Source organism: Cygnus atratus, chromosome 14 (assembly GCF_013377495.2).
Source record: "Cygnus atratus isolate AKBS03 ecotype Queensland, Australia chromosome 14, CAtr_DNAZoo_HiC_assembly, whole genome shotgun sequence".
NCBI lineage: Eukaryota > Metazoa > Chordata > Aves > Anseriformes > Anatidae > Cygnus > Cygnus atratus.
Window position 1 is genome coordinate 10440093 of NC_066375.1, and position 14786 is coordinate 10454878.

At 45.4% G+C, this 14786-nt stretch overlaps 1 protein-coding gene across 1 annotated transcript; it reads right to left on the minus strand.

Moving 5' to 3' along the window:
* Positions 1-7774: 7774 nt before the first annotated feature.
* On the minus strand, positions 7775-14775 carry BNIP1 (BCL2 interacting protein 1). The gene is made up of 6 exons (XM_035559743.2): positions 14632-14775; positions 14421-14513; positions 14147-14238; positions 13587-13688; positions 12775-12893; positions 7775-10683 (listed from the first exon to the last, which is right to left on the minus strand). The coding sequence occupies exons 1-6, from the start codon at positions 14713-14715 to the stop codon at positions 10487-10489; spliced, it is 687 nt and encodes a 228-aa protein (XP_035415636.1). The 5' UTR covers positions 14716-14775; the 3' UTR covers positions 7775-10486.
* Positions 14776-14786: the final 11 nt, after the last annotated feature.

Genomic DNA, 14786 nt, shown 5'->3' on the forward strand with positions numbered 1-14786 from the left:
TGCTCTGCTTCACCAACACAAGCAGGCAGCTCACTCACGTACCCAGAGTGGGCACACGCTCAAGTATTTTGCTGAATAGTGCCCCAAAACACCTAAGAGCATATACAGCAGCGTATATCACGGCTGGTTTCTCCCTGCCCAAAGGCAGAGTGTTTCAAAACCGCCCTTAACTCTATTATATCGAGCATCGACTCATTTGTGTTGGAATTCAACCTGACGGAATCGGGCTTCGCTTTGTTCCAAGGAGGCGCAGCTGGGTAGGCGAGTGCTGAGGCGGTGCAGGGCTCAGCAGAACTTGATTTCACAGTGCGACCTAGTGGTTCCTGGGATGAACGATCCCCGAGGCAGAAGGCGGCCTCCCACGAGCTCAGTGAGAGGCAAACCCAGACCCGTGTAAACGCAAACCTGCCTGAGCGGAACAGCAACTGGGTATTGGCATTGCAGGAGAGGGGAAAAAAATAGAGAGCAGGGAGAACCGCCTAAGATCACTAACCCAGGCAGTTCCGACTGGATATTGGTCTATAAATTCACATTGGCAACCCACACTCCAGCAGCTGCATCCGATGCCAGACAGGTAGCCCCTTTTTTATTCGACAATTAGGACTTTTCCTTCCTCCCCGCTGCTGGAGATTAGCATGGGAAAACTGAGCTAGTGGCACTGGAGGCCTTTCAGAGACTGTCCCTCCCTTTTTCATCCTCTCTCTCTCAGTATCAAGATGTCAACGCCAGGCTCTGATGAGAACTTCAGACAAGCCTCTTTGAGCTTCTCCACATTTCCTGCCAGCACAGGGGTGCTCTGGAACCAGCCACACTGCCTTCTCCCCATCAGAAACCTTTCCAACCTCCTTTCAAACTTCCCTCTGCTCCGAAACAGGTCAGCAGCTGCTGCCACTGCCTTCTGCACAGCCCAGTACCACCTCCTCCCTTCCTTCATCTATATCCATCCATCCGTCTTCCTTCACTGTGGGGGCCTTGCTGCAGGAGCCACGCCATTGCCCCGTGCTCATGCAGACAGAAAACAGCAGTGCCCAGGTGCTACACCTAATGAGATGAAGTCTCATTAAAACCCAGCAGGGCAGACAGGGAGCCAAGTCGGGCAGCATTCGGTGGGAGAAGTCCAACCCCGGTACGAGACAGCCGCCGGACGCGACGGTTTTCCCATATTTAGAAAGGGGAGAACGATGCTGGCCTCCCCGGGCAATGCCTCCTGATCGCCAGATGAAAGGAGTCGTGTAAGTACTAAGTAGTATTAATAGTCACAGGCGCAATATGTATATATGGGACTAATAGAGTCAAACAAAACTTCAGTTATTTCCAATAGCAACATTTGTACAATGCCATCGACACTCAACTGCTGATAAGTTGGACACACTTAAGGAATTTTAATAAGCCTCTGAAAAGGTTTAACTGATGTGAATTAAGCCCTGAGATAATTTAGACACAGGGCTATCATTCTTCAGTTAAAAATAATTGATCGTGAATTGAAACACCCCATCTAATGCCCTAGTGTACAAAGGCAAAGAAAATGTTTGTCACCAGCAGCACCTGGGGCTGATGAGCGCATTTCTGGAGCAAGCTGCAGCGAGTCGGAGGTGTGCACGGGCTGCAAGAGATACTGAGCGGCTCCACTTACCTGGGGGAGTTTTTTCTTCCACTGGGTCATGGACAAGGTACTTCATAACACTGGGATGTTAATTAACAATAAGGGTCTGGTTTCTACTACAACACAATCCCATGCCTTACACAACATAGGTCAGTGTGGAAAGGGCTGTTAACATCGGCTTCAATCCCCCAAAATAGCTCTGCCAAAGCGAAGTCTTAATCAAAGTTTATAAATAAACACAGAAGGTTTTGTTTTTTTTGCCCCCTTCCCGAAAGGAGCATTCCGTATTTACTGTTGGATGTTTTAGGTACTAGAATACTCTGCTGGCGATTTCTCTCTTAAAGCTCACTAACATTTGCAGATTCCTCTAACAGCGGTAATTTAATGTGCTTTTCACAAGGCAGTAACACCAAAAGCTCTTGTTGTGGTACGTAAACATGAACATCCACATACATCTTTACAGAAATTAATTGACATGCAGTTTTGACCAAAAGTGAATTCCCATTTTGCATTTCATTGCGAATATTCTCTAATTGCCTACAGAGCTATTTACTGTTAGGTCTGTGGGAGATCAGGAGCTAAGTTTGGGTTAAAGTCTGCTATTTAGTAATAACAGATACCAGTACAAAGACAAAACTGTTTAAAAAAGAATCAGCACAAAGAAATCCCCTCCCCTCCTTTTGTGGCTGGTTTTGAAGAAGCAGACAGCTTACTGGCACAAAGCAGTCGCTAACTGGAAGCTGGGAGTTGCTGGCGTCAAACTACTCGCATTGAGCTACCTGCATTTGTGCTTCAGCTATTTTCAAATACACTCTCTGACATTTAAACTAACGTGAGTAACATTAAGATCTTTGGCAGCACACACAATTATATATCCAAACGATAAGAAACAAAAGAAAAATGCTTTGTCGAACACGGCTCAGAAAGGAATTCATTTGTTTAATCCCAAATACGCAGCACTGTATCGGAGCACAAACTCAGATGAAGGCAAGGCTCGCTTCTCTTGGATGCATTAAGTATTTACTATTATCAGCCATGGGATAGGAGGCCAACTGGATCAATAGCCTTACTCAATATAGAAAATCTTATCTCCATTTCAGACCAGCTAGCAATAATGTCAGCACCTAGATGCCACTGACAGAGTTATCTCAGATCAGCAGCAGCAACAACTGCTGGGGAGTTGGGTGACACCTACAAAAAGCCAATAATCCAAACAGAAATTTTTTCCCCCGCTGTCCTTTTTGAAGATAAAGGGAAACCAATCCACCTCTCCGCTCGTTTATCAGGACCACAAAACAACACTCTGCAGGGGCCGCGGGTTTCAGTTTCAAATCTGCGTTCCCGTTGGGACGACGCAGAGCGAGGACCTGGCGGGCACAGCGAGAGCAGACCCCTGCAGGGGTCAGGTCCGAAAGCGTCCCTGCACGCGATACGTAGCCAGCACGCTGTTGAAAAGAAGCAAGCAAAAAGCTTTCATGTTGTTCTATATATATGTGGTTCTATCTATAGGGCCTGGTGTGCGCTGATCCCCGCGGAGACGTTCTCCCTGCCTGCCCTTTGGGCGCTTATCGCGGGAGCGGAGGGACGCACGCAGCATTATCACCAGGCCAGGCTCAGAGCAGCCGAGTGGCATTTTCCTTTCATGCAGAAACTGACACCAAACGCAGGGCAAAGCGGCTCGCAGGACGGCGGCACAGCCCGCGACCCTGCCTGGCAGCCTCGGAGAAGGGAGATAAGCGGGACACGCGAGTCAGCTCCGCCGCTGCGGCAGGAGACAAAGGTCAGCAGCGATAGCATCTGATCGGTCTCACGCTGCAGGTTTAAAAATAAAGGGAAGCCCAATTGGAAGGACAAGACCGCGGCGCTCTACGTGATGCTGAGGTGCCACGGCACCCCAGGGAGAGCCCTTCACCAGGTTTACTTCTCACAACCCCTACAAAGTTGTTTTTAGTGACTTTGCAGGGCTGCATAAGCCTCATGATTTACCCAGCGCTTTGGCATCCGATACTCATCGCTTCATGAGCGGTGAGACCGGTATTTATTGCATCTCTCCTTCGCAGTAGTACCCGAGGTCTGTGCTGGAAGCATGCCATTCCCTGCGGCTACCAGTTGCATGAAACCCATTTACATGCAGCACCAGAATTAACATACTAAGGAAGGAGCTTATCAAGAGCTGCAACATCGCTGAACTTGTAATTGAAGCGTAGGAATAAGCATCCTTCAGAAAAACTCAGTCACCTATCAAGAAGAAATAGATCAGAAAAACAGGTCATCTCTGATGATAAGAAGAACCAAGTTCATTAAAGTAGCAAAAAAGCACGTACATCTAAGAGACTTCCTACTTATCCAGGTGGGATAGCAATGGCAAAAAGTGGCTAAACATACCATGGAAACAGTCTAAGTGAAACTGGACTAAGAAATATTCTTTCTAAAAACTAGGTCCTTACGGATGTGCCCTTATTAATCAGGGCGTCTGTAGATTTAGCCTTATTCAGAACATAAGAACGAAACCAGACCTTTGTTACTCAGATCCTCGCTACCCATTTAGATAGCAGTGAAATGACGCGAGAGCCCCTGGATGCACTCATTCAGCCAAAAACCTGACAGCACAGTGGGACCAGTGCAGAGATAGCAGACGGAGCAAGAGCTGGTTCTGCACTTCCCAGCTGCAATTAGTCCACGAGTCAAAGACATTCACAGTGTGAAATGCAACTAGAAAGATGACAGTGCTCCAGATACCGCAGTATAACTGGAAAGGAGCATGAAAAGTCTGCCTTCACTACCTGCGAGCATTTTAAGTTCAGTTAACCTTCCTGTTTCTCTACAGATCATGAGAAATCCTGCAGCCATCAAGTCTTGGCAAGATGACATTGTCATCAACTAATCCCATTATTCCTTACAAAGCATGCCTAGAAATGTACATGATTGAAAAATGTTTGATGATACCATTAACAGCTGCATTAGGAAGGTGAATATTATGCTAAAATTCCAACTATAACACAGGCTCTATCCACCTCTTAAGCTGAGCTTGTTTTTCATAGTATAAAAAATACCTTACTTCGTGGTACAAATAAGGACCGAATGTGGGCTGAAAGAGCTGTGGCTCTTCAGGCTGGAAAATAGAGGGGTCAGGGAGATCTTATAAACATACATGAATATCTGAAGGAAGGGTGCATAGAGGACAGAGCCAGGCTCTTTTTAGCGGTGCCCAGTGCCAGGACAAGAGGCACTGGGCACAAACTAGAACACAAGAGGACCCATCTGAACACAAGGAAGCATTTCTTTACTGGGCAGGTGACTGAGCACTGGCGCGGTTTGACCAGAGAACTTGTAGGGTCTCCCTCCTTGGAGGGCTTCAAAAGCCACTTGGACACAGCCCTGGGCAGCGACTCCTCCACTGGAGGCCCATCCAAACGTCACCTCCAGAGGCGCATCCAACCTCTGCTGTTCCGTGACCGTCAAACACAGATAACCAGGGAAACCAATCAACACCAGAGCAAACTTCCAGCCCTATGAAAAGCATTACGTTTTGGAGCTTTGGTCCTTCTCTCAGCAGCTATCCTCGGAGAAAGAACTGTACTGATGTCAGCAACTAGAAGAAACCCATTGAGGATACTTGGCACTTGCACGACGGGGCATCAGGAGCAGCCACACTGCTTTGGTAGAGCTGAGTGCCTTTGGCACGCTGCACCTGCTGCTGCTTTGGAGAACTGTCACCCACCTGGAGGGGCAAAGCACAACAAGCACTCGGGCACCAATTACACAAAGGGCTTGGCGCACTTTGCAGCAATACAGAATCAAAAAGGCACCACATCTCATTAAAATATCTGCTTTAGATCTCACTTCTGGTGGGATCACACCGTTACAAACACATTCGGATAATTCCCCCCCCCCCCCCCTTCAAAAGAAGGGCCCAGCATATTTGCAGACAAGCAGACACATGCCCCCTGGATATTCTCAGCCCCCAGAGATTCCAGCCTGGCTCGCTCTGGACCACTTGGCATGTGATAGCAGCCGCACACATTTGGCAGAGACATTTTTAGAAACATCCAAGCTATGAATTCACCCTTCCATTTCGGTAAGGCCAGTTATGTGGAAAGCATTTCAAAAGGAGAAGTTCAAATACATGCTCAGTTTTGCCTCAATTCTTAGAAGGGGGAAGAAAAATAACATTTTTTTTTCTTCCCCACAGTGAATTATCCTGCAGTATTGCTGTATTTGCTGACACCATAACAACGTCAAAGAATTACAAAACAAGCAAGTCTTTATAGCACAATTACACAGTGCGTTAAAACTTTCCATTTCTTTCCCTCAGGTTCACGTTGAACTGCAACCACTGCCTGTTCAGCAGCCACCTCATTTATCATTTGTTGAATTCTGTAAATAAGCATGTGTGTACCGGGACTGAGGATCAGCTCCCATTCCTCTGTCCCTTTTCCACAGGTGTTCAGAAATCACAAGCTTATCTCAGTCAGTTGGACCCCACAGACAAGAACCAAAATGGACTTTCAAACCAGCAGACTTTGTAAGAACTTATAAATCCACCAAACCATCAGAAGTGTCCCCACCCTCATCCCTAGGAGCTCCAGCACCACAACAAGACACCAGTATCCTTCAGATAGCTTCTGGCTGGGCTGGAGGCTATACAGGTACTTAATGAGGCTCAGCTGATGAGCAGCTCATTAACTCACAGCTCTTTGATTGCTGCCAGCTGCCTGTCCCAGCCTCCAAACTCCAGGGCAGGGAGGTTTCAGCACTTTTCAAAGCTCATAGCAATTATACGCTCTTTGTTTTAAAGCAATGGTCTTTGAGGGAACAAGTTTTTAAACTGGAATTGTTTTTCAGCAACGGATCCGCTATCAGCTTACAGCCACCACATCTGGCACCTGCTGCCTGGGGGAGAGGAACAGTTCGGAGCACCAAGAGCGCTGTTTGCTTTGACGTGGGTATCAGCCAGCGGTAGCAATGGTGCCACACAGGTGCCATCATATACAAGCACAAACCCAAGCACGAACCCAAGCACCAGCTCATCTAATACCAGAACTGATGCCTCCTAAACGGGGCTGAAGGCGAGCTGAGGTGCCTGTGCTCACTCATGGTATTTTGCAAAGAAACTGCAGTCCTTTGGCACAGCCCCAAACTCTCTTCCTTTCTTACTCCAAAGCTCCCCAAACACATTTTGTTTCAGGAGTCTTGGAGCTCCTGGTCCGTGCTCCCCAAACGATGCCCGAGCCAAACCACGCAGTAGGAAGGAGGACTGTCTTCGTCTCACCACCCCGGTGGCTCCGCTGCACTCATCAGGGCAGACTCACAGGGTGACATGCCTTAGAAAACACCACTTGCTTTCAAATAAATTGCTGTGACGCCAGCTTTTACCTTTCACAACGCAGCCTCAGGCACACAGCAGCAGCAAAACCTTGAGACATACCACCCTAGGCAATTCTTCACATTAAGGAGGTAGCCACCAAGCCCACCTAGAAGGCAGAAGATACAAATAAAACCCCTCTTCAGAGATGGGAGAACCAGACAAACCTAACTTTCCACAGTTACAGGAGAAACATTGCAAATATGAGACAACAAAAGCCAGGAACAATCACCTCCTCTCCCCCCAGTACCGCTCCTGCTCAGTTATTCAAAAGTTTAGATGCAGACACCTACCTTGTGGGCAGGAGGGAGGTCTGGAGGGCAGGAGCAAGCCAGATGCCATGCTGCAGCATGCAGGGACCATGCCTGAGCGCACCCCTCAGCTGGGGGCAATATGGGCTGATTTCAGCATCCTGCCAAGCCCAGGAGAGCTCCAGCACCCAACCACCAAGCAGAATGGTCCGTTAAGGCACCTTAAATCACCTTGGGGCGGTTGGCTCCACGTGCTGGAGATGGTGCTTCATCAAATCACCTGTCTTACCCCAAAGAGGAAATAACATTTATCTCACTACCTCCACTGATTATTTATTCCAGTCTTTGGCCCATCAGGAGGCTGGATGCCTTCCGCCTTCCCACAGAGGGAAATGGTTCGAGCACCAAGTGCTGCCAAATGACCCCATGGGTCCCAGGCAAGGTTTCTACTCCTTTCTTCCAAAAGGTCTGGTTGTCTTTGATCTTTTTTTACTTATTTTGCTTGTCTCCAAGGGCTGTAAATTTAAAGTCTGTTTATACAGAGAAGGTAGTTATGTATACAAAAGGGCTAGAATTTTTTTAATGAAATCCGGATGTGACAGAGAACAAATGTCATACAGAAGATCCTTAACAGTTATTTTTTGCTCTCAGTGCATGCCAGCGGGTCAAGGTCTGAGAGCTACAATTTCAGTACCACTGCAGAAACAGAGCAAACAAGATGTTTGGTAATCCATCTATTTCCCCTCACACCGCTACTTTACAATGCCTATACATAAAGATCACCCCTTTGAAACAGAATTTATTGAAACTCTCAGCACCATGAGAAGGCTGCTTGGTTTTTAAGGTTTGCCTCTGTTCTGAGGGGAACACGTAGCAAAGATAAACCAAGTGAAACTTCCTGCAGACAGTCGCACTGCATCGCTGCTTACAGCACAGCTCTATCATCTGCTTAGCGTCCCAGTATCTCAGAGATTAGCAGCAACCTATTTTTGTATTGTGTCCACACGAGGGAGGAAATACTGAGGCAGCTAGTGTCTGACCACCTGCAGGTGCTGCGTTTCAGAAAGACAAGACTGTTTTTCTTAGGGAAAAAAATAAAGCACTGCTGCAGCCAGCCTAGAAGGAAGAAAATCATCTAGAAAGGAGAATTCTGCCTGGTCTGTGTGAAACAGCACCGCACTGCTGATCCGGAAAATAGGAGCTGCTGCACAGCAACTTATTTGAGATGTATTTATAAAGTAAATAATCTTCATTCTTTAAATAATGTTTGTATTTAAAGACTTTCCAAGACTGGGGGGACAGAAGTCCATGCTCTGCACGCAGATATCAATGCACAAACACTTCCACGCATCTGTGCAGAGGGGGACAGGTTGAGAAGGTTCTAGCCTGGTGCTGGAGGTGTTACATATAAGCTGAACAGCCAGCTGGAAGAAACGTACTCTGTTGTGGCTCCCGCCCATGGACTGCACAGTGCTTTCCTTGGTTAGCAGTCTGCTCCTCTGAAGACTTGTTCCAAAGCAAGGCTTTTATTTATTATTTAAAAGTCCAAATGTGTTGATTTTCTGTAATGTATCTTTTCTTAAACAAAGTAATTTCTTTCTTACTAAAAACTGGAACGTGCACAGTTTCAACTTATTTCAATCTTTGTGTAATTCTGCATCTCGGGAGAAGCTATTAGGAAGGCTGCACTGAAACTCGACGAGTAAACAATATGGGAAAAGCCACATCCATTCTGCCCTGGGCCTTCCAGGACTGCCAGAGCAAGAAAATGCTCACGACAGATACGCAGCACTGCCCTCTATGGGATGGATCAGTCCTAGTGGAAAGGCTTCCAAATCCCTGTTACTGCACCAGGAAGAAAAGCTCAAATATTTTAACTCTTCAAACAGAGGCTTTGATTTTGACCTAGATGACAGATTCCAGCTTTTATCATTTATGCACATAGTCACACAATCACCACTTCCACTGTCCTGTACAGGGGTTTGGATTATCAGAGTCTACTGCTACTCACTTATTTAACTAAGCTTGTAGCAGCTGCCAGCGAAAGGGTAAATTGTGCCCACTGATAAGATCTGGAAAACGAATATCACTGTGATAGATAATCCACTAGTCACCTATTCTCTCTAAACTTTGAGAACTTCACGCAGTATTTTTTAAGATACATGTACCACTGCCTTTTTAAGAAGTTTACTTCCATCAGTGAAATTAAGACAACATTTAACCATTCTGTGAGAACTTCCTGAACAGAACATCAACTTTACCAGTCAGCTCTGAAGAAGGAATGAAACAATTTCATTAGGGGAAGGTGACACCAGTTTGAAGAACAGTGCAGTGCATTTCTGGTACTTCAATGCGATGCAAAGAGTGAGGCATGTTGGTACCTACATTATTAAAGCAAATCAACTCCCATTACGAGAGCACAAGAGATAGGAAAGGCAGTAAAATCCTTTACAATGACTAACTGAGAAAAGACCGACTGTATGAGTAAGAAAAATGTTCAAATGTAGAACGTGTCACTATTTTGCAGATATAAAACATTCAGTGGAATTCCATAAAGAAAAGCAAAAAAAAAGTCTTTTGATTTCAACAGATTGACTGTACAAATCTCAAACACTGCAGGAGTTAATCGTAACAAGTGAGACTTCCATTTTTCTTTGGTCAGAGTCCTTTGCCAGAAGAACAGAGCAAAGGTGCTACTTTCTTGGAAAAAAACATTCCAGAAGCACCTACTACTGCAAGCATTAAGCAGAATTTTTACACTGAAAGTTATTCAGGCTCTTTCAATCCGTTAGACTTTGTTTTTAAACAAAACCCGATTTACATAGATACAATAAATAGTTTATTAACGGAATGTATGTGACTTTCTCTCTTCCATCTTTCCTCTTATTCTCAGCACTTCGCACACAGATACCAACGCAGCTTCCAGTTCAAACCAAAGGGAAAAGTTAATTTCATGGCAAAATGAAGAGAGGATAAAAGGTAAGACTGGCACCTCTGAGTGCCTAGTTCCTCAAGTGTTTGTCTGCTTCCCCAAACCTGCAGGCAGATTGGTGTTTCTTCTCTCCACACTTTGATCTAACCGCTTCTTCCCAACTTGTCTTCATTTAAGCTCTTCTTAGTCAGGTTGTGTACTCCATGGGGACAGTATGAAGTCATGCCTGCTCTAACACTCTTTCAGCTATTGCAATATCCCTTTTATAATAAGCCTAACATTATTCTGCCATCCCTTTCTAATCTTTCATAATAGTTCAGTTTAGCTTTGGAATTTTACAAGAACGGGAAGAGTCTTTTTTTCAAAATATAGAGCACAGTGGCCAGGAATAAGGCAAGGGCAAGAAAGATTAGCAGCTTGTCGGTCAGTTCCCTGCGATTGTACTTTGTTATTAGCTTTCGCCCCAACTGAATTGTCCCAGACATGGACTTAAATTCTTCATTTGCTTCCAGGATGGTTCGTGAAGAATTGGCTGAAATGAACAAAGAAGAAAAAGATTCAGCTGGTTGCGCTTCAAAAATACCTGACAACGGACGTAAGCATGCAGTATTTGGCAATACAGGTAGTGACTGTGAGATCCTCCTGCGTCAGACTTACAGCTAAGACAAAAGCAGGCTGTGTTCTTGCAGAATTTTTTACAACTCAATAGTCCAGATGTGGTAAGGAAAAATGCAAAGCAAAATACACGTATTGAATGACTTAAAGGCCCTACGTCCCATTACTGAAGTTTTAATTTTTAGGTTAGTTTTATGAACAAAGTCATTTCTACCTGAGAGCTCTTTGGAAGTAGAGTGAAATAAGAATGGCGCTAGAACCACCAATTTAAGAGGAATCACCATCACCATCAGTTCTAGCAGCAGCAGGTCAAGTCATTATTTGAATATATCCAATGGACAACTGAAACTGTTCCCCGAAGTCACAGCTGTATATCATTATGATTCAGATGGGGCTAAAGAGAGTGCAAAAGCAGCATGGAACAGCATGAACTCCTTAATTATTCTCTTCAAACAATTAAAAATTTGTTTTATGGTTACCATTTTTGACAAACCCAATTCTTTTTGGCAAACAAATTCTTTTTGTTTTTCTTCTACTCAAAAAGGCAAAATCAACTACAGAAAAAGCATATTAATAAACCTCAATCAAAGACAGAATTTGAGAATATGCCAAAACTGGAAGACATTGGTCGTTTTCAACTTTGTTTTCCCTGTGAAAACAGCCAACCAACCAACCAAATCCCGAGACCCATCAGCCTTCCTTCTTTCAAATTAATAAAGGACAGAAAGCAAATGCCCTGGAGTCTCCTTCTTCTTCCAGTACAGAATGCATACTTCGTACTAGCGTGAATGCTGGTATTATCACTCTATACTGAACTGACTGATTAAGGAAAGTACTCTAAGTATGTTGTCTGGTTCACAAAAGCAAGCATAGTGGAAGTACTTCTGCAATACTTCGCAAATCATTTTGTCCCATCTTAAAGAGGTATTCTGATCTAAGTGAAAAAAGAAAACCTGTTGCTTTCCATTACTGATGACAAAGCAGAGCTTTCTAGCTGCATATATTCAAAGCGTACTAGGATAAGACTTGCCCAGAAAAAAAAAAAAAAAAGGAAATTCTAACTGCCAATTCAAAATTTGCAGCTGGGTTTTGTAAATGACCTTTTATAGCTTTTCCCTTGATGAGCTCCAAGTGTTGTTCAGTCAGAAACAGGGTGACAAAGTGTCTGCCAAACTGTCTTTTTAATGGGAGAAGAAACATGCTACTTTTGCATGAACAAACTGTGCCCAGCTGCCATCCTCAGATAGGGGTAGAAAGCCCCCAAAGGAGGGCAAAAGTTGCATTATTTATCCTAGTCATTAAACTGTTCTCTCTTCTGCACAAAAGCACAGCTAGTAAGAGGCCCAGGCAATGCAGATCCAACTTCTAAATGGTTCATGAATCACCAATTTTGACAGGTCACTTGATTTATTGTCTTAGGAGTCTAAGCCAAAGAACAGAGTGAAATCTTGGTTTCACAGTCCCTGATGCACTGCTGACAGAGCAAATGACCTTGGGTTCAAGTCACTTGATCGCCTCATCTCTTAGTCATCCCAGCTGGAAAAGGGATGAAAACAGTCTTCCTAGTCATACCAAGTTTCCTCTAAGTATGGACTTGTACCTATGCTTTTATTTTCTCTGTTACCAAATGCATGCCAGGACAGTAGCACAGAGTAACACCAAACACACTCTTAACACTGTGTGAGCTCACACTGCTTTTACGACTGCTTTTACATGAAACTAGAACCAGAGCTCCTCATCCTGTCCCCTATTCCTTGTTTATTCACGCTCATGAAACAAAAACTCCAGCAAAAAGCTTCATACAATGTACGTTATTATTTTCTGTTTACGTTCAAATGTTAGAGGAGTTCTGCTGGATAATTCTTTAATTATAATCACAGCAAGTTCTCCTACAGCACTTTCCACTGTGCTCCCCATCATGACAGTTTGCCACTCCTCATCCTAACAGGACTGGTGACAGGACCGTCAGCCATCCAACCCCCACCCATTCACCCAATTACATCTGTACCTAGGGTCTGCACAGTCTCCTCGCTCTGCTGGACTTGCTGTGACATCATCCTGCTAATGCCCATCAGACTCTCCGTGATGTTACTTGCACTCTCTGCCAGACTTTCCTTTGTAGTCTTTCTGAAAAAAGAAGAGAAAAAAAATTAAAGCATGAAGGGATAAAATTGTGTCTTTGGGTACTGCAAGAAAGTATGGCTGTACTTTGTGTACAAAAGACGCAAACAGGTTTTACTGCATAAGAACCGGAGATTATCTTCACTAAGCCACCACGGAAAAATTGCAAAATATTAAAGTCAGGAGCCAAAATAACTGTGGCTCAGTCTCACGTACGCCTACATTTTACTGGTTATTCATCCATGATGGTACAACTTCAAGAGGTGGCATGGAAGCACTGATACAAACTACCACTTCATTATCCTAGGTATCCCATTTGCTGCTTCATGGTCCTGAATAAGAAAATTTCTCAATGCACTAATTATAGAAGCTTATATCCAGTTTTACATGTGGAAACAGCTTGCGCAATGATCCATTACATGTTTATGACCTCGACTGGAATTAATATAAAAGATTGTCAGGAAAACTGTGAAGTCTACCACAACCCCTTCTCTGCTTTGAGATGCCAACACCAAAAAACCCTTGAAATTATCACAATTCTTAACAGTTTAAACCTCCACAGAAAACAGCCACCCTCCTTAAAAGAAATGTTCTAGATGCAATCAAATAACTTCGAAATATTACATCACTTCCACTTATACTAGCGAATACAGCATATGCTGTTTAAGTTTCACATCATTCACGCGGACACCTTAATACCTTTGTCTCAAGGAGTCTCTTCCCTGCAGCAGTTGATCTTTCTCAGCATTGTCAATAGCAATTTTGCATGCCAGATTTGCCTTTCTCCAAGCCGCCTGATTGCTGAAATCACAAGAGCACAACGTTGTAGTATGATGGTAACACCCTGCACACTGAAACAATTTTCAGAGTCATCTTAACTGAGCATATGATATGTCTGATACATACATGGTCTTTCTCTGTATCATACCATAGACTACACAGTTCTTTCATTTCTTTTTCTAAGTGTATCATTTACGGAGCAAGGAGAAGAATACTGGGCTAGGAGTCAAAAAATACTCTCAAGCCACTTGCTTACAGGCTCAGCTGTTCAAAGGAAGAGTATCTGGTCAGAAAACCAGAACAGGAGAGAGAGAGGAGAAGAGAGCCCTATCCTTTTAGTCCCTGATCCACTCTTGGTCTTGGGCAAAACAGCATCATGCCACTGACTGCATTTGCAAAACAGGATCTGAAATTCTGCATGGAAGTCAGGTACCTCAGGGTACAGGAGACCTGTAAATAGCATCAGCGGCCCAGCCTACCTAAGCATTTGCTTTTTGTGGTTTTCCACTTCCTGCAGCAAGGCTTGTTTCTCTGACTCTTTATCTTGCTCCCTCGCCATCTGCTCCAGCTCCTTGGACAGAAAGCAGAAATACAAAAATCAGCCGAATTGCTGCCACCTGCAGCTTGGACACCCCCACACACCTCCCCTCCGCGAGGGGGCGAATTAGCAGCGATTAATTCGGGGAATTAACACCCTCACAGCCCACAGCCCCCCCCCTCAGCTCATCCCTACAGCCTCCCCCCCAGCCTCACCTGGATGCGGCCCCGGAGATGCCGGAATTTCTCCTTCACGGCGGCGTTGAGCTCCGTGAGGGCGCTCAGCGGCCCCGGGCAGTCCCGGATGTCCTGGAAGACAACGGCCCAGTCAGCGGGGCCGCCCTACGAGGCCGAGGGCGCCCTGCAGCCGGCCGGGGAGAGGGGAACCGCGGCCTCGGTGGGGTGAGGGAGCCCCGGGCGGCGCTACCTGCACGGCCGCCTTGATCTCCAGGTCGAACTTGACGATCTCCTGGTGGCACACCCGCACCGGCACGCAGGCGGCCGCCGCCATCTTGGGAGCAGAGGCCGAGCGCCCGCGCCTCCAGCGCCGCCTGCGGGCGCCGCTGAGGGCACGACCCGGCC